This window comes from Narcine bancroftii, chromosome 3 (assembly GCF_036971445.1).
Source record: "Narcine bancroftii isolate sNarBan1 chromosome 3, sNarBan1.hap1, whole genome shotgun sequence".
Taxonomy (NCBI): Eukaryota; Metazoa; Chordata; class Chondrichthyes; order Torpediniformes; family Narcinidae; genus Narcine; species Narcine bancroftii.
In genome coordinates, this window is record NC_091471.1 from 75042960 (window position 1) to 75064326 (window position 21367).

General features: G+C 39.9%; 1 protein-coding gene across 1 annotated transcript in view; it reads right to left on the reverse strand.

Annotated features, from left to right (window-relative positions):
• LOC138757266 (potassium/sodium hyperpolarization-activated cyclic nucleotide-gated channel 1-like) overlaps positions 1–21367 on the reverse strand; it is a 305197-nt gene that overhangs the window by 100466 nt on the left and 183364 nt on the right. Inside the window, exon 6 of the mRNA XM_069924313.1 lies at positions 8179–8419. Within this exon, the coding sequence (XP_069780414.1) occupies positions 8179–8419 (241 nt within the window). The remainder of the gene's footprint in view (positions 1–8178; positions 8420–21367) is intronic.

Genomic DNA, 21367 nt, shown 5'->3' on the forward strand with positions numbered 1-21367 from the left:
CAACTGACGTGCCCTCGTGGCACTCGTGCATGCGCAGTGCGCTGTTGCGAGTATGGTGGCTGCAATAGAATTGCAGCAAGTGCAGAGTAGCTGATGGCAGCAGCCATCAACATCTTCTCTGAATCCTCTCCAATGCCAGTACGTCCTTTCTCAGATAAGGCACCCAAAACTGTACACAGTACTCCAAGTGAGGTCTCACCAGCACTCAATAGAACCTTATCACTACATCCCTGCTCAGGTATGCTATCCCTCTAGAAATGAATGCCAACATTGCATTCACTTTCTTCACTGGCAACTCAACCTGGACGTTAATTTTTAGGCTATCCTGCACAAGGACTCTGAAGTCCCTTTGCACCTCTGAATTTTGAAATTTCTCCCCAGCTAAATAATGGCCTGTCTATTTCTTGCACCAAATTATATGACTGTACACTTCCCAACATTGTATTTCATCTGCCATCTCTTTGTCAATTTTCCAAAACTATCCAAGTCTCTCTGCAGCCTTTCCGTGTCCTCAGCCCCATCAGCCCTACCACCAATTTTGGTATTATCTCCAAATTTAGCCACAAAGCTATCCCATTATCCAAATCATTTAAATACAATGTATAAAGAGGCAGCCCCAAAACTGTCGTCGGGGGAACACCAACCCAAATAGGATCCCCTTATAACCACTCTGTTCCCTCCCTATTAACCAATACTCTTCCCAAACTAGTATTGTTCCTATAAATCTATGAGCTCTCATCTTGTTAAGCAGCCTTGTATGTGGCATCTTGTCGAAGGCATTTGAAAGTCCTCCCCGCCTATCCTGTTCGTTATCTCAGAAAGCTTGTAGACAAAGTTTGGGGGTGGATAGACAAGTGATTGAGAAGGAAAATGATCAATATAGTGATGGAGGGGAGATGATGGAAAGAAATAATAGTTTACTGTAAAGATAGGGAAAGAGAGAAAGATATATGAAATCTTTGAAATGCATTTACTTTAATGCTTGGAGTATTGTAAGGAAGGTGGATGAGCTGAAGGTGCGGATAGACACTTGGCAGTATGATGTGGTAGCAATTAATGAGACGTGGTCGCTGGAGGGTTGTGACTGGAAGCTAAATATTCTGGAATTTCGCTGCTTTAGGTGTAATAGAATTAGAGGGGTAAGAGGGGATTCTGTGGCATTGCTTGTCAGGGAAAATATTACAGTGGTGCTTAGGTGAGATAGATTGGAGGGCTCATCAAGGGAGGCGGTATGGGTGGAAGTGAGAAATGGGAAAGGAGAAGTTACATTTATAGGGGTGTATTGTAGACTACCTAGTGGGGAGTGAGAAATAGAGGAGCAAATTTTTAAGGAAATAGAAGATATTTGTAATAAGCACAGGGTTGTTTTAGTTGGGGATTTGAATTTTTCTAATATTGTTCGGAAACAAATTCCGTGACAGGGCTGGATAGATTAGAATTTGTAAAATGTGTGCAGGATAGTTTTTTGCCAACTAGAGAAGGGGGAGTGTTGGATCGACTTTTGGGGAATGAGATAGGGCAGGATGACAGAGGTATGTGTTGGGGAGCTTTTTGGATCCAGTGATAATAATGCCATCAGTTTCAATATAATTATGGAAAGGAATAGGTCTGGTCTAAAGATTGAAGATTTTGAGTGGAGAAAAGCCAAATTTGAAGAGATGAGAAAGGATATGTGAAGAGTGGTTTGGGTTGATTTGTTTAATGGAAAGGAGGTAGAGGAGAATTGGAGGTCATTTAAAGGTGAGATTTTGAGGGTCCAGAATCCTGTTAGGATAAAAGGCAGAGCCAAAAGTTCAAGAGAGCTGTTGTTTTCAAGGGATATTAGAAATTTGGTTCAAATTAAAAGGGAGGCTTAAATTAAATATAAGAAATAAAAGTGTAAATGAGATGATTGGAAAATACATTGATTGTAAAAAGAATATAAGAGACAAATTAGGAAGACGAAAAGAAAGTACAAGGTGGCTATAGCAAACAGGGTGAAAATAAATCCAAAGGGTTTTTACAAATATGTAAATAGCAAAAGTAGAGTGAAGGATAAAATTGGTCCCTTAGAGAATCAGGTGTGTGTGGAACCAAATGAGATGAGAGTGATTTTGAACAAATTCTTTTCTTCGGTATTCACTAAGGAGAAGGATATTGAATTTTGCAGGATAAGGAAAGCAAAAGGAATAATTATGGAAAATGTAGGGATCAGGAATGAGGCGGTATTGGAGCTTTTGAAGTATATAAAGCTGGATGAGTCTACAGGTCCCAATAGGATTTTTCCCAGGATCTTGAGGGAAGTCAGGGAAGAAATAGCAGATGCTCTGACAGTGATTTTTCAAAAGTCATTAGAGAGGGGCATAGTGCCAGAGGATTGGCGTAATGCACTTGTGGTTCCTTTGTTTAAAAAGGATTCAAGGAGTAAGTCTAGCAATTATAGGCCTGTAAGTTTGATGTTGGTGGTTGATAAGCTAATGGATTATATATATATATAAGTTTCTAGAGAGTCAGGAACTGATCAGGAACACTCAACATGGGTTTGTGCGTGAAGGTCATGTTTGACAAACCTTCCTGAATTTTTTGAGGAGGTAACTAAAAATTGATGAGGGTAGATGTTATCTATATGGACTTCAGTAAGGCCTTCGATAAGGTTCCACATGGAAGGTTGGTAAAGAAGGTTCAGGCACGAGGTATTAATTTTGAGATAGTCAAATGGGTTCAACAGTGGCTAGAAGGTAGATACCAGAGAGTCATGGTGGATAACTGTCTGTCAGGATGATGGCTGGTAACAAGCGGTGTGCCTCAGGGATCGGTATTGGGCCCCTTGTTAATTTATCATTTACATTAATGATTTGGATGAGAGAGTGGTAAACTGGATTAGTAAATCTGCTGATGATACAAAGATAGGTGGAGTTGTGGATAGTGAAGAAGGTTTTCAGAGATTTGAACTGCTTAGAAGAGTGGGCTGAAAGATGGGAGATGGAGTTTAATAGTGAAAAGTGTGAAGTGATTCATTTTGGAAAAAATAATCAGAACACGTCATCTGCAGTAAACGGGAGGGCACTGAAGAATGCAGAAGAACAGGAAGATCTAGGAATAATTGTTCATCGTTCTTTGAAGGTGGAATTTCATGTGGATGGAGCGGTGAAGAAAGCTTTTGTTATGCTGGCCTTTATATGGGAAGTGACATTGAGACTATTCAAGGCAGTGGTGAGGTGAAATTTAGAATACTGTGTACAGTTTTGGTCACCAAATTATAGGAAGGATATCAATAAGGTAGAGAAGATTTCCTAAAATGTTGCCTGGATTTCAGAATCTAGATTACAAAGAAAGATTGAGTAGATTAGGTCTTTGTTCATTGGAATGTAGAAGGTTGAGGGGGGGATTTGATAGAGGTATTTAAAATTATGAGAGGGATAGATGGAGTACATGTGAATAGGCTCTTTCCCTTGGTGAGATTCAAACAGGATGTCACGAGTTAAGAGTTTGAGAGAAAAAGTTTAAAAGTAACATGAGAGAGAACTTCTTCACTCAGAGAGAGGCAGCTGAGTGGTATGACCTTCCAGAAGAGATGTTCGCAGCAAAGTCAATTTTGTCATTTGAGTAAAGGATGGATAGGTAAAGATGAGAGTAGATTAGAGGGTTATGGGCAAAGTGCAGGTAGGTGGGACTAGAGGAGATCACTTAGATCAGTATGGACTAGAGGGGCCGAGATGGCCTGTTTCTGTACTGTAATTGTTATATGGCTTGTCAGGCATGATTTTCTTTTAAGGAAACCATGCTGACTTTGATCTATCTCGTGATGCTCCTCTAGGTAGTCTGAAATCTCATCTTTGAAAATTGATTCCAACATCTTCCCAATCACTGACATCAGACTAATAAGCACCATATATTCTGGCATATAAGTCGACCGATGTATAAGTCAACCCCCATTTTACAGCCTAATTTTAAGGGTTCTATGGTATATCCGGTGTATAAGTTGACCCCCCCCCCCCCAATTTTCAGGAACAACCCAAAAAATTTTAAAACACCCCATTCACAGGTTTAAAAAAAGCTGTAAATTAAGTAAGTACAAAAAAACCTCCTCAGTCTATTGGGCAAGAGAAGGAACCTTGGCCAACCAGGCAGGAGCTGCAACCTCAGGATTCCAGGTAGGAGATGTTATGGCGGCGCCCGGTGATGGGGAGGTGTTGGGGGAATGGTGACGCCGGCATTGTGGAGGTACTGTCAGCATCAACTTGTATGCCGAATTGAGGTCAATCTGGTTTTTTTTCTGTGAATTTAAGGTCTCAAAAGTACATCTAGTGAATAAGTCAACCCGCCCTCACCCCCCCCCCCTCGCCTTTTGAGAATATTTTTGGGTTTCACGACTTGTCTTGTATGCCAAAATATATATGGTATATAGTTTCCTTGTTGCTGCCTCCAAACAGCAGAATGACATTCACAAATCTCCAGTCCTCAAGAATCATTCCAGAATCTATTGATTCCTGGAAGATTATTACCAATGCCTCCCTAATCTCTGCAGTAACCTCCTTCAGCACTCGAGGGTGTATTCCATCCGGTCCGGGAGACTCAACTACTCTTAGACCATTTAGCTTCCCAAGTCACTTGCCTCTCGTGATCTTGACAGCACTCACTTCATTTCCCAGAGACCCTGGAGAGTCCAGTAAGCTACTAATGTCTTTTGACCGTAAAGACTCACCCAAAATATTCTTTCAGTTCCTCTGCCATCTCCCATTACAATTTCTTCAGTGTCACTTTCTAACATCCTATGTCTACTCTTGTCCATCTTTTGCTATTTATATACTTAAAAAACCTTTTAGCATCCTTTTTGATATTATTTGCTAATCTCGTTTCATAATTGTTTTCTTCCTAATCACCTTCTTAGTTGCTTTCTTTAGTTTTTAAAAGTTTGATGACCAAAAAGTGATTTTTAAAAATTATTTTAGTGTTGAATGTGGAAAGCGTTTTTGTTCACATGGTGGGATAAAATGAGATGCTAGCTAATTAAGATAATTAACATGAAATCAAATAGAGATTTCAAAAGAAATCTCATTCTGGGAATGGTGAGAATGGGAAATATGTTACGATGGAGAGTCACTGAGGTGAATAATAGAGATTGAATAAGGGTTACAACATAACAATAAGAGAAAGAAGTGATAATGTCCAAGGATTTGAAAACAGCAAGCACATACGTTTGTTCAAAAGCAAGTAGATTCTCAACCCAAAGTGGCAAAATCAACACAGACAATGAAAAATGAGCTGGGAATATTGAGCAGGTCATGCAGCATCCAGAGGAAGTAAAATGTGACCAACATTTCAGACCTGAATCTTTGTCTGGAATAAGGAAATCAGGCCCCTGAATAAAAAGATCTGGGTGATCACATGGTAAAGGGGTGCCATGAAAGAGATTCACAGAACTCCATTTGAAGAGAGGAGGAGAACTTCTTCAAGATAGGCACATAGAGCTTGAGACCCCAGAGAGATTTTCTTGTTTAACAAAATAAAAACAGCATAAAGTTGTCCAGTAAGCATCTAACGACAGGCACCCTTGCAAATAACCTGCAATAATATCCAAAAGAAATGGTACATATTCAATCTGCGCCTGACCTGAATTATACTGGACTTGGAATCCAGGTGCACCCAATCAATTTACAAAACTGGACACTCGACCCAGAAACATCTGCTATACATTCCATCACAGAAAAATATAATTTGAAACATCATCATGTATCCAAATTCCTGGACTCAATATTAAAACAATAAACTTGATACACCAGCCTTAATGATTCCTGCAGATATTTCTGGTGGTTTTTTTGTTTCAGTTTCAAACCATCTATGAGTATCTGACAGGAACCATGTCTGAGGCGAATAACCATCATTGCCCAGTAATCTGCAGCATGGCCATTGGACAATGCTGGTTTTTCCCTCTTGACAAATACTGAGGCAAGATGGCTTGGAACAAGTACCACATGGTTGTAATAATCAAGGTGACACAGAGGACGAGTGCGGATGAATGAATCATGGCAGGAAACCATGAGGAGACTAGCGTGCTGTGTTCATTGCTGGGTTGTTGCCTGCATTTGTGCGGAATCATTTCTCACACAAAAACTGCCCAGAGGTGACAAAAGTACATGGCAATGGGGGCCAAACTACAGGGTCTGCACGCTGCAGAATTGCAACAAAACACACTTCATGCCATTTTGTACCCTAAAGTTCAAACAAAGCTCACCGCATGATATGACAGAACAATTTTATGACAAACTCCTTCAAGAACCCCGAGTTAAATACAGTCAAATCCCAATTATCCAGAATTCAAGCAACCGGCAGCCCCAAGCAACTAGCAAAAAAAAAAATTGCAGAAAATAAATTGGTAAAAAAATACCAAAGTTTAAAATTGGTGCCCCCTAGCAATCATGCGACACACAATCTCAAATTCATTTATCGGGCATCTACCAATACTCATAGCTGCTGGATGCTGGTGCCAGGGTTTTTACTGTAATTTCTATTTGCATTCATTGCAGTCTCCTCAAGAATCAGATTCAGAATCAGAATGAGAATCAGGATTTATTGTCATGAACAAGTCATGAAATTTGGTGTTTTGCGGCTGCATCATAGTGGAAGCATTCATATTATACCCATCTTATGACAATACAATAAAAACATTTTAAAAAGTAATAATAATAATGGTCCACGAAAAATAAGGTGGTGTCTTTGGTTCATTGATTATTCAGGAATCTGATGGCAATGGGGAAGAAGCTGTCCTTCTGCTCATCTTTAGGCTCCTGAACCTTTTCCCCGATGGTAGCAGAGTGAAGAGGGCATGGCCTGGGTGGTGGGGGTCTTTGAGGATAGAGGCTGTCTTTTTAAGACATCGCCTCATGTAGATGTCCTCGATGGAGTGAAGTCTGGTGCTTATCATGTCACAGGCCAAGTTAACAATCCTCTAAAATTTATTCTTGTCCTGAGAATTGGTGCCTCCCTAACAGGCAGTGATGCAATCAGCGAGAATGCTCTCCACTGTGCACCTGTAGAAGTCTACGAGAGTCTCCGGTGACATAACAAAAGTCCTCAGATGCCTCAACACTGGGGTGCAAATCACTTTGTGATTGCATCAACATGGAGGCTCCAGAACAGATCCTCTGAGATGTCGACACCCAGGAAATAGAAGTTCTTGACCCTCTCCACTACTGAGCCCTCGGTGACGAATGGGTCATGTTCCCCTGACTCCCTCCTGAAGTGCATAATCATCACCTTGGTTTTGCTGACATTGAGCGCCAGATTGTTGTTGTTGCACCATTCAACAAACTAATCTATCTCGCCTCTGTGCACTTCCTCATTTCCAACAACTCTGGTGTCATCGGCAAACTTGTAGATGTCATTGGAATTGTGCCTGGCCACACAGTCATGGGTGTTTAATGAGTGGAGCAGTGGGCTAGGCATGCATCTTTGAGGTGTGCCTGTGTTGATGATCAGTGAGGAGGAGACAGTGATTCCAATTCATACTGACTGTGGTCTTCCAATGAGAAAGTCAGGATTCACTTACAGAGTGGGGTACAAAGGGTGAGAGTTTGTAGCTTCTTAACCAACACTGAGGGAGAAATGGTATTGAAGGCCGAGCTGCAGTCAATGAAGAGCAGCCGAATGTATAAATTGCTGTTTTCGATGTGGTCCAGAGCTGAGTGGAGAGCCAGTGATATTGCATCTGCTGTGGAGCGATTATGATGATGGGTGAATTGCAGTGGGTCCAGAGGGGTCCTGATTCAATGCTCTAGGCAGGACAATATGATTGTGTACAATCCACCTGCTTGACTGCAGACACACAGGAGACAGCAGCTGCTGGAATCTGAAGCCAAACATAACCTGCTGGAGGAACTCAGTGGGTTGTGCAGCATCAGGAGAGAAAAAAAAAGAATGGTTGGCATTTTGAGAAAGCATTTTGGCTCGAAACATCGACCATTCTTTTTCTCGTTAATGCTGACGCTGAATTGCTCCAACAAATTATGTTTATCTTCTTTACTGCACCCATTTTAATCTGAGAAAAATCAACAATTTTCAGGCCCACATATTTTATTTTTTGCTTGAACTTCCTCGAATGTTTTGACATTATTATTTAATATCATGCCATGAAAATGTCATGTTGTGCCACAACATGCAGCCCTTTTCTTTCAATGTTTTCTGCAAGCCGATACTGACCTCCAAAGTAAGAACCATCTGACAGCTTCATCTCCTTGTTGGCTTTAGTGATGACTGTAGCCACCCCGTGTTGAATGAAATACATTTTCTTCCCAATCGTCCCCTCCCGCACGATGTAGTTTCCGGGTTGGAAGACTTCGAATCTCAACTTGCTCAGCATGCTCGTTACGAAACTTGGGTCCGCGTTTGCAAACAGGGGCATGGTGGCAACCAGCTTCCGACAGTTGAAATTAACAATCTCCTGAAACAGAAGTCGACACCAAAATATTAGTGAAATGCAACAGGCAACATTTTACCCTTCAACATATTACAGTTCCTTCAGGATCAGGACCATGAACATGAACTTATTGAGGAAATGCGCTCAAATATCAGATCCGATAATACCTGGCAGCAATTTGGTAAGAAAGTTAAAGTAAATAATCATTAATTTTGAATGACACCCTTGTCAATTATCTAAATAGAACACTCTTGTGGAGTGAAATGGACAAGCTATTTCATTTCCCGATCCTGCTACAGAATATCTAAACAATTGACTCATGGGAGCGGAAGGATAATAAAAGATCTATTCTCTTTCAAAATGCTCTGTGTACTCAAAATAGCACTGTTCATGGGATTAAATTTAAAATAACAAAACAGAGAGAGGTTGTCAGTGCAACAAAATCACACTTTCATTGATTCTCGGAAAGTTCTTAGCAGAGCAGCAACAGCTGTGTAGTGCTACATGAAAGTCTTCAGATCATGCGATTGTACAAAAACACACCGAAATGCTGGAGGAACTCAGCTGGCCTCACAGCGTCCATAGGAGGCAAAGATACATTACCGGCATTTCCTCCTGTGGATGCTGCAAGGCCAGCTGAGCTCCTCCGGCATTTCTCTGTGTGTTTTTGCAACAGTGGACAGAGCTCAAATCAAAGGCGTTCTGAAACTCTGATCTGATCTATTAAAAAAAAATAAAGGATTTGACTTTGGGAGGTGGAGAAACATGTGGAGCCTGAGCTTTCTTTTCTTGTTTTCCTTTCGAGCAAAACTTTAATGTAGCAAGCATGAAACAAGTTTTTTTTTCCCTGTATGGAATAGTGAACCTCAGAAAAAAAGAAGAATGGCACTTGGAAATTAATACGAACAATCCAGCATGATTTTCCCTTTAATTGTGGACACTCGAGGCAATCAAATGAGCAAGCTGTCATTACATTGGAGCAGCAGGATCCTAAAGCCAAATCCTTGCTCCCAAAGAATATGATCCCCTTGAGTGTAATGTATGGCCACCTCATTATTAAAATAATTCCATCTTGCCATTCATCTGTCAACGGGACTCAAATCCAGGTTTTTCGATCTAGGCAATGCATGGTAGGTCATGTTTAACTAATCGGATAGATTTATCGAGGAGGTTATCAAAACGTTGATGAAGGAAAGTGTGTGGATGTGGTCTACATGGACTTTAGTACGACTTTAGACAAGGTCCCACGTGGGAGGTTAATGAGGAAGGTTCAGTCACTCAATAAGGTAGTAAATAAGATTAGACATTGGCTTTACGGGAGAAGCCAGAGTGTGGAAGTGTTTAATTACCTCTCAGACTGAAGGCATGACTAGTAGTTTCCTTCTGAGATCAGTGCTAGATCCATTGTTGTTTGATATCTATGTTAGTAGGTGATTGAGATGATAATGTGGTAAATTGGATCAGCACGTGTGCAGATGACACAAAAATTGGAGGTGCTTTGGACAGCGAGAAAGGTTTTCAAAGCTCGCAGAGGGATCTGGACCAGCTGCAAAAATGGGCTGAAAAATGGCAGATGTGAGGTGTTGCACTTTGGAAGGACAACCAAGGTAGAGCATAAACGGTTAAAAAGTAGGGCACTGAGAAGTGTGATAAAACAGAGGGATCTGGGATGACAGATACATAATTGCCTGACAGTGGCATTACAGGTATATTGGGTTGTAAACAGATCGTTTAGAACATTGGCCTTCATAAATCAAAGTATTGAATGTAGGAGTTGGGATGATATGAGCATTATACAAGAAACTCAGACACATGGATGAAAGAACAATAGAGGGTTACAAGGTCAGAAGGGTTTAGTTTTTTTCTGGTAGCACAACGTCAAGGGCCGAAGGGTCTCTACTGTGTCGTAATGTTCTATGTTCTAATCTACGACAAAAGTGAAGCCAAATTTGGAGTATTGTGTGCACTTTTGGTCAGCTAATTACAAGAAGGATATCAATAAAATTGAGAGTGCAGAGGACATTTACGAGAATATTGTCAAGACGTGAAGACCTCATTTACAGGGAGAGCATAACAGGTTAGGATTTTATTCCCTGGAGTGTAGAAGAATGAGGGGAGAATTGATAGAGGTATACAAATTTATGATGGGTATTGACAGAGTAAATGTAAGTAGGCTTCCCCTTCCCCCCCTGTTAGAAGAGATAAAAACTAGAGGACTTAAGATAAAGGTGTAAAGGGAAAAGTTAAAGGGAATATTATGAGGAACTTCTTCATTCAGAGAATGGCAGCAGAGTGGAATGAGCTAGAAGCTGAGTTGGTAAATGCAGGCTCAGTTTTGACATTTAAGTAAAATTTGGACAGGTACATAGAAGACAATGTTATGGAAGGATATGGTCTGGGTACCATATCAGAACAGAAGGATTGAAGAGCCTGTTTCTGTGCTCCATTGTTTTATGCTATTGTTCTATGGTTATATTCTGGTTAAGCGAGTTATTTGTTTAGATTCTGTGCAAGAAGGAAAATGTCCACCCCTTTAATCATGTTTCTATTTATAGTTTTTTTTGTCATCACAATCTCGTGGTGCTAATTTTCATTTTCAGCAGGGGCTATTGCCACCCTTATCTCCACCACTCTTGCAGGAAAAATATTTGTGAGGGGCTAATTGAGTTTCTTGAGAAGATGAACAAAACTGATGACGGTAGGGTGGTGGTCTACCTGGATTTTAGTGTGGCATTTGACAAAGTCCCCACTGGTAGGCTCATTTAGAAAGTCACAAGGCACTGAAAGTTGGCTTGCCTACAGAAGCTGAGATTTGTCGCAGATGGAAAACATTTTGCCTTCAGTGATGCCATTCTGCAGGGATCTGTTCTGGGTCTCCTGCTCTTTGTTAGTTTTAAAAATAAATTGGATGAAGAAGTGGAGAGGTGGGTCAGTAACTTTGCAAATTACAAGATATTGGAGATATTGTTGAAAGCGCAGGTGTCAGTGGGGATCTTGACAAGATGCAGAGTGGGGTTGAGAAGTGGACGTTGGAGTTCAATCTGGATAATTATGAAGAAATGTGCTTTAGAGGATCATAGAAAATGACATTGTCTTTTTTCTTTGAAGGCTACAATTTGTCATTCCCATGGACCTTGTCTTCTGGGTGGCACGGTTGGTTAGCACAATGCCAGCTATCTGGATCGAGGTTTGAATCTCGTGCTGTATGTAAGGAGTTTGTATGTTCTCTTTGTGTTTGCGTGGGTTTTCTCCAGGGACTTGTTTCTTCCCAGTGTTCGAAATGTACCAAGGGAGTAGATTAATTGGGTATAATTGGGCGGCGCAAACCCGTGGGCGGAAATGGCCTGGTGCCATGCTGTATGTCTAAATTTTTTAAATTTAAAAAAATTAATTTAATTAAAATAAACTTGATGATATTTAAACTAGATTTCAAGGAGATTAGATGTTTTAAAAATTCAGCATAGAATGAATGTTATTTATACTGTAGATATATTAATTAAAATCAATAATATTTCAGCAACATCTTAGCTCTTTGCTGTAACAATGCACAAAAGAGTGGATGCAACTCAACGGGTCATGCTGCATCCATAGAAAGTAAAAGGTGGTCAACATTTCGGACCTGAGCCCTTTGTTGGGAATGTGGATAAACAGGTGGATGCCTGAATAGAAAGGTGGGGGAGTGGGTGTGAAGGAGGGGGAGGGACAAGAAAGGGCAGGAGAGGAGAAGAGGGAGGAAGGGGAAGGATCACAGACTAACAAGTTAGAGGTAATAGGATACAAAGGGAAAGAGGTACCAAAGTGAGAGGAGAGTGAGTAGAGGGCTGAGAATGATAGCTCTCTGAGCTATAGGAGGGAAGGGAGTAGAGAGCAGAAGGAAAGGAAATAGAAGGATAGGGAAAGAGCGAGAACTGAGGAGGGAGTTAACAGAAATCGAAGAAGTCGATATTGATAGTGCCTGGCTGGAGACTACCAAGAAGGAATAGAAGCTTTTCTAATTTGCTGTGGGCCTCAATTTGGATGTATGCAGACCATGGGCAGACATGTCAGTATGACAATGATATGTGGAATTAAAGTGGTTGGTGACTGGGAATTCCTTTCTGATGCAGTGGGCAGAGTGAAGGTGCTGAGTGTAATTATCTCCCAGTCTGCATCCAGTCTCCCCAATAAGGGGAGACCACATGCAGTAAACGAGCCCTGGAGTGAGGTGAAGTGATGTGTCATTTGAACGGACTTATTGGGGTTCTGATTAATAGTTAGAGAGAAGGTGCAAGTGGTGGGAAGGGATGAGTGGACAAGTGAGTTTAGAGTGATCAATCCCTTTGTAAAGTGGGAAGGAGAGGGGAAGGGAAGGTGTGTCTGGTGGTGGGGTCCCATTGTAGGTGGCAGAAATTGTGGAGAATAATATATTAGATGCAGAGGCTGATGGGGTGGTAGGTGTTGACAAGGGGAACACTGTCTTTGTTGCGTCTTGTGTTGGCGGAGTGGGGTATTGAAATGAGCCAGGGAAGTCTGGTTTCCAAAAACTGATTCAACATTCAAGGTTCACGTTATCAATAAAAGTAGTCAATTTAAAAATAAATTATTTTTTGTACCCTTGAATCAATTTTAAATCAAACTGCCATGATTTTAATTTATTTACTTTGTAATTTTCTATGGTTTAGATATGGTTGTGAGTCTTGTTTTAAGGAGTAATTCAAAAAGCGTTTAACACAGATTCATTCAAATGATAATTAAAATGAAGAAATGTAACTGATAGCACAGATGGCAGGTGAAATAACTGAAATGGTTATAATTTTGAATAGCAGAATTGATAGAAAGTTATTATTTAAATGTTCTAAAAATTATTTTTAATTTTTTAAAATTTAATTTAATTTAATCAAGTCATGGACAGTAACAAAGGCCAGGGCAGCTAAATCTACCCTGGCCTTTATGAAAGTGCTAAATTTAATAGATGTCTGGAGAAGGCAGAAGCTGAGAGAGAGAGAGAGAGAGAGAGAGAGAGAGAGAGAGAAAGATTACTCCTTTTACTCGAGACAAGATGACTACTACACCAGCATTGATTTATTTTTGGCATCATCCCAATTGGAGAGTATGATATTGGAGACCGAGTACATGGCTTGGTTTCTGTCTGACATTATACCCTTTCCCTATCTATAATAATACCAGATAAGCAGGCCACGGCATATAGATGGCACTTTATGCTGTTGGTAAAACCGGAATTTTGTAACTCCAATAGAGCCTAGATAGATCTTTTCTGTGAGATAACTGTCCCTCTACTACAAATAGTTTCATATTATGGGACACAAAAAGCTTATTTAAGGGCCAGATAATTGGATAAACTAAAGGTATTAAAAAGGACCATATGAAAGAGATGAACAACTTGGAACAGGAAATAGAGCCCAATTGGAAAAAAGATTTTCAAAGATCGGGTTAGAAGGAAAAATTCAGGAACTTAATGAATAAAAAGTTCAAATATAATACAATACAAACATATAAGACAGGAAAGTTGATCGTAAGACAACAGTATTATGAGCTGGGGGAAATGTCTTATCGTGGCAGGTGAGGGTGGAAGAGGTCTCAAGAACAATATATGTGATCAAAACGGGGGAAGGCAAGATTTCACATAAACCAAAAGAAGTATACAAAACATTTAGAGAGTGTTATGAAGAATTGCATAAATCATAATCAATGGGGGATTCTGTTAAATTATTTCTTACTTACATTGGAATTACCAAATTTGGATCAGGATGAACGACAGAGGCTGAGTGCTCCCTTCTCTAGAGAGGAGATCAAGAAAGCTTTGGGCTCATTACAGACCAACAAATGACTGGGGGTGGATGGGTTTCCTGGTGCATTTTAGAAACTGTTCAAAGATCTCTTAATGCCTCTTCTTATGAAGGTAGTGGATCAGCCAGCAGAGACACATACCCTCCAGGAGTCTTTTTCAACAGCAAATCGTTAGGGATCCATTGAATCCCTCCTCACACAAGGCCATTTCATTATTGAATGAGGATTATAAAATTACAATTTAATTTAATCCGGTCATTGACAAGTCATTGAAAGTAACAATGGCCAAGGCAGCTAAATCTATTGGGGTATCACAGGGAATGGAGACCTCAGGTAGCCAGAGGGTGCGGGGATCTCGGGCTGTCACAGGGAATGGGGACATCGGGCTGCCGGGGTTGGGGGAAATGGGGAACTCAGGCAGTCATGGGGAAAGGGGACTTTGGGCTGCCGGGGAGTAATGAGGACCTTGGGCTTCCGCAGGGAACGGAGACCTTGGGCTTCCAGGGGGAATGGTGAACTCGGGCTGCTAGGGGGAAATGGGAAACTCGGGCTGCCACGGGGGGAATGGGGACCTGGGGGGTGCTGACAGTTATGAACTGGTAGGTCTGAAATAAACAGACTTCAAAAAATGCCACTGGGTGGTCCAGTCAAGGTTTATCACTTCTCTCTATGAGAAAGGTGGTAACCCATCCTGGGCACAAATTGGATTTCACAAGGTAGGTGAAAAGATGGCAGGAGAGTTAATATATAAGTTGAACACTAAACTGATAACAAGGGAAACAGATAATCCCATTTTAAAACATGTAATTCAGACATGGAAAAAAAAAATCAATCACTGTATTGGGCTAAAGGTGGATTTTTCACAGGATCTGGAATTGTACCTTCTGGAAAACCTTACAGACGTGAGTTTTAAACTATCCAGATATCAAATTCAGTTTGTGTAGGTCACCTTGATGGTAGCGGTCCTATGGAAGTCTGACTCCCAACTAAATATTCCACCATGGAATATACAAATGCAGAGTTGTATTGAGGCTTGGACCTCAATACCCCTTTGTGTAATTGGATCCTGGATTTCTTCACCTCCAGACCTAATCAGTACAGAAGGCCAAGAACATCTCCTCCAAAATCTCCATCAGAACCAAAGCACCACAGGATTGCCTACTTAGCCCCCTGCTCTGCTTACTTTACATCTATGACTGTGTGGCTCGCTATGACAACATCACAATTTACAAATTTGTGTTGATTTCACCATAATGTGCTGTATAAAAGGGGAAGAATAGCCAGCAAACCAGAGGGAGATCATAAATTTGGTTGAATGGTGTACTAACAACAATCTCGTACTCAATAACACCAAGACCAAGGAGCTGATTGTAGATTTTAGGAAAATAAAACCAGCGATGTACGATATAGTAATCATTGGGTGATCAGAGGTGGTGAGAGTGAGCACATTTAAATTGCTGTGAGTCACTATTTCAGAGAAACTTTGCTGGATCAATCATAGCAATGTTATGGTGAATAAAGCACATTAGTGCCTCTACTTCCTCAGAAGTTTGTGGAAGTTTATTATCTGATTGGAAACCTTAGGAAATTCTACAGGCATGTTGAGGAAAGTGTATTACAGCTGGGTATGGGGGGACACCAATAGTTCTGAGCAGAAAGCCCTGAAAAAGTTAGTGGAAACAGCCCCAGTACATCACAGGCAAAACCCTTCCCACCATCAAGAACATCAACATTAAACACTGCCGACCTAAAGCAGTAGCATTCATCAAGGATTCACACCACCCAGGCCCTGCTCTGTTCTTGCTGCTGCCTTCAGTAAAGAGGACAGAACTCATCCCACCAGGTTCAGGAAAAGTTGCTACTCATCAACCATCAGAATCAAAAACGACAGACTCAGATACTCATTTAATGACTCTTATCTTGCATATTATTCATTACTGGGTTTTTTTGCACAGTCAATTTGTTTACATTTCTTTCTTGTTTATATATCTCTCTTTGTACAGAGATTTATTCTTGCGTACAGTTTACAGTTATCAGCAAGTAGAAATTCTGCCTGGCCTGCAGGAAAAAGGAATCTCAGGGTTGTATGTGTTGTCATGTATGTACCCTGATAATAAATTTGAACTTTAACTCTGTTTTGACTTTTAAATACTAACATGCATAGGGCACAATAGGATGTTGGCATTGCTATGTATCACCAAGGATTAAAACCACTGTTGATTGTTTCATAGTTTACAAAATCAACACCTATTTCCATGACTTTCCAGCTAATCACTTAAACAGCATTCTCAGAACTAGCTTTCTTTTTATAGTTTATGCCTTATTTCAACTTTCCCTTTTGTCAGCCTTTAATGAACCATCTGCTTTACCAGCAGGATGTGGAAACTCGAACTGTTCACAGTTTTTGAAGCAGGATTAACTGTGGCTACTGTTTTCCCAGCTTTCATAGCACAATACCACTTGCTCACAATCAGACCAACACAGGACTGCCACATCCAAGATATGGTAAGAAGATCAAACAAAATAAAGAAGGGATAGGCCTTTCTTTTGGTTAAATCCCCTCCTTCTGCATTTTTAGCTATGTTGTTGGCTTCAGCAGAACCAAGTCCACGACACGTAACTGAGACTTCCTGGAGACCAGTGTCTCTGTTCATCCTCCCTCAATTTCTACAAAGAGTAGCCTTCTGCCATACCTCTGGATTTCCTTCTTACCGTTTTCAGACTCTTTCTGCAAAACGGCATTCCCACCAAGAGAATCTGAAAGAAAATCCAGCTTCTAAATATTTTGGTGAGGATGGATTGGGAGGGTCAAGTTTCTCAACTCAATCAACTTATTCTATTTCAATTTTTTTTTTAAACTGAATTAAAATTTATAAATTTACATGATAAATTTAGACATACAGCACAGAACACGATAACAGGCTCTTCTGGCCACAAGCCCGTCCCACACAAATATACCCAATTAAACCACAACACCCCTGTCCGTTTTGGCGGGTGGGAGGAAATCAAAGGTCCTGTAGGAAACCCACACTGACATGGAGAGAATGTACAAACGCCTTATAGACAGCATCGGATTTGAATCCAGATCGCTGGTGCTTTAATAGCGTTGCACTAACTGCTATGCTGACCTATGAAAGCTCCCATTTACAAATGTTTTCAAACAACATTTTATTTCAAAGGGCATTATATAAAGTACACTTCTATTTTTATTTTATGTTATTTTATTTGTGATTAAAAACATATGCATAATTACAATTTTAACATTCTTTTACCTTAAAATTATTTGTCTAGATTTTATCTCAAACATACTATTCTAAAGGGTATTGGATTAGCATCCTGATAGGACCTCAACACCACACAACCCTTTAAGTTGTTCTGCTTATGTTGCCAGATGTTTGCTTTCCAGACAACATTTTAATGCATAGTGCAATATTTAAAAATCATCCAAAAAGCAGCTGCTTTGAAGTAGCAAGTGGCACTAACAACCTTATATTTTGGATGACAGCTTGTATTATACTGAAGAGTCAAAAAATGCAAAGCTTTATAAATTAATATTGATTGATTTAAAGCGAAGCACGTTTATGTTACCTCCACTATAATGCAAACTCTACTGGAAAATTCACCTTTCAATATCTCACCCAACTATCAATACATTGAATTATTTCTTTTAATTCCTTACCAATCCTTTGATGAGGGCTCTTATCCTAATTAGTCATTCGTCATATTGAATGCGGGATTTTGAATTTATTTTTAAATCTCCAGGTACCGGTCTATTGTATCTCAGCCTGAGGTGTACTGGAACTGTGCTGTGTGTGGTTTTAGATTCTCTCAAAGCCAGTTCTGTGTAGTTTTCAGATACAAAAATGCATTGCACAATTCATTAGGGTATAACTTAAAATATGCTGACAAATGCCTGCATCTGGCATTCCTTATTGTAAAGTTTAATACAATAACATTCTGTTTCTAATTGTTCTGTCAAGTACAGGGCATGATCACGCACAATAACTATTACTATGGTTTCACATTTTGATTAATGTTGTTTGTTGTTAACTGCTTTTTGTTTAATTAGTGTTTAACTGACAGTTCTCACCTCATGGCATTTACACTCCATTTTTCAGGTAAAAGCCGGGGTTGGTGGGGGGGGGAATCCTCAATTCTTATTAATCAAAATATTCCTTTTGTTCATCACAATGTAATAGTAGTTATATTATTGCTTCATGGAAATTGTTTAATAAATTGGTGGTTCTTGCTAACATTTATGCCTCTAATGTGGAAGATGTTTTTTTTTAACGTTTTATTTCTTCCTTACCTGATCTGGAAAGTATTTGTTTCTGAGAAAACAACTTTACTGATGCACTCAGAAAGTGGGCTGAAAAATGGCAGATGGAATTTAATGCTGATAAGTGTGAGGTGCTTCATTTTGGTAAGAAGAATCAGAACAGGACATACGTGGTAAATGGGAGAGCATTGAGGAATACAGAAGAGCAGAAAGATTTAGGAGTAATGGTACATCGTTCCCTGAAGGTAGAAACTCACGTGAATAGGGTGGTGAAGAAGGCTTTTAGTATGCTGGCCTTTATCAATCATTGCATGGAATATAGGAGTTGGGAGGTGATGTTGAGATTGTATAAGACGTTGGTGCGGCCTAATTTGGAGTTCTGTGTGCAGTTCTGGTCGCCTAATTATAGGAAGGATATAAACAGAGTGGAGAGAGTGCAGAGAAGGTTTACCAGAATGCTACCTGGGTTTAAGCATCTAGAGTATAGGGAGAGATTGGACAGATTAGGTCTTTATTCTTTGGAGCGTAGAAGGTTGAGAGGGGATTTGATAGAAGTATTTAAGATTATGAAAGGGATAGACAGAGTGGATGTGGATAGACTATTTCCGTTAAGAGGAGGAAAGATTAAAACAAGAGGACATGAGTTAAGAATTAAGGGGCAGAGGTTTAGAGGTAACATGAGGGGGAACTTCTTTACTCAGAGAGTGGTAGCCATGTGGAATGAGCTTCCGGGAGAAATAGTGGCGGCGGAGTCAATTGTATTATTTAAGAAAAGGTTGGACAGGTATATGGATGAGAAGAAGATGGAGGGTTATGGGCATTGTGCAGGGAGGTGGGACTAGAAAGGGGTGTTTGGTTCGGTGTGGACTAGAAGGGCCTAATGGCCTGTTTCCGTGCTGTAATTGTTATGTTATTATGTTATGTTATATCACGAGATGTTATTTTACCTCCAACAATTTGCAGTAAGAACGATATAAGATGACCTTATGGTGCTCTCATCCTCATGCTTTAAATTGGAAGCATTATGAATAAAATGGAAATGCAATGTAAGGTGAATTGTAAGGAACTGTTTAATTTAGCCTACACAGCATCACATTTTAGGCAATGACCGATTGAATTTAGAATTGTTTTGTAATACCTTTCACATACGGTTTTTCCAAAATTGAATTACTATCTGGTTTCAAACATCCTTTACATTGGGCTGAACTGCTTGGACTTTGAAGAATAAAATCAGGTGAGAATTACAATGCATACATCAGAACTGCACATTCGTTCAGGTTTGCGTTTGCCTATCCTATACTATCATGCAGTATTGTAGATTATGCTACTGTGCTACTACACAAGAACAGGACATGAAGGGTAAAATATATTTTTTTTTTTAAAAATCAGGCTTGTATGCATTTCCCAAGCAGTGTCACTACTGTGTATATTGATAGTTTTAGATGGAAGCAAACATAATTAAGGCACATGAGCTGCCAGAGAAACATGAATTTGCTTTAAATAATTGCTTCCTCATTCCCTTCAACATAATTTTCTTTTGCTCCACTTCCCAACGCATAACCATCAGATAGAGTGGATAAATTAAGCAGCAAAATGACTGATTTGGCCACCTCCCACAGACCACTCTCCCCCGCACCATTTCCATCTGCATTCTTTCCACAGTTGCACATATCTTCAGCAATGGTTCGATTAACCTTTAGGCATGCGGCTACAATGATCTTGCGGGTAGGTAGCCAGCCAGCAGCAACTGGGCCTATTTTTGAAGGCTATTTCACAACTTGATGCTGCCAAAGGTCTTGAATGAGAGGCCTTGGAAAACAATTCATGTGGGTATAAATAATTAAATTAAATGAAATTGATACAAAAATTAAACTTGTTACAAGATCTTAAATCAGAAGAAATTGTTAAACGAAAGTAACATCCTGATTAGTTCAGCTTTCAAAGTGGAGTTGCTATTGTCATTTTATTTATATACTATTTATACTTTTTTTCTCAACTATTTGTCCGAGGCACACATTACTGTAGAACCTTTCTGTGACAAATCACTTAGTCATCTCCATGACTACAAAATTACTGGATATTTGTGTCTATATCACAAGATATATTTTAATTATTATTCTGCTATGCCCAGAACTCCATTCATCAGTCATGCATTAATTGCAAACAGCAGAAGTTGGAGATAAATGGCTTCCAGGGTTTACTGGGCCCTCTTAACTCATTTTTATGAAGTCAATTAGTCCTTAAAGAAAATGGGAGAATTTTAATGTATTATGATTCAGATGCTGTATTGTGAACATCTTTGTGACAGTTTACATATGAGATCCTGCCCAATATTATATCTGGGAAATAAAAATAGACTTGTATGTTTTGCTAAGTGAATTTATTATTTGCCATGCTCCTTTGGTACATTTACAAATTTTCACCACTGATGGAACATCATCTAAAGCATCTGTCAAAAGCACAATGATTTCTTGCTATTGATGCTAAATTATACGAACTGCTTTTCCCTCAGTCAAATAACAGTATAAAGGACATATTTTCTCCCTTTTGTCTCCGGTTGTGCAGAGGTTAAACCAAAATGCCTAGGTTGCTCAAGAAACCCAACTCCAGTTGTCTATAGAATAATGGCTCAAAACTTCATGCTAGCAGTGAATTCCAATGAATTTCCAGTCAGGAAATTCACTTCAACTGCCACGATCTTATTGAATGGCGGGGCAGGTTCGATGGGCCGGATGGCCTACTCCTGCTCCTATTTCTTATCTTCTTATTCTTAGGGATTGCTTTCATAAAAAAAAATAGAATATAGAACATTGAACAGCACAGCGCAGGAAAAGGCCCTTCAGCCCACAATGTATGTATCAAACACAATAACCAAATTAAACAAAGTATCGGCTGCTCACATGTGA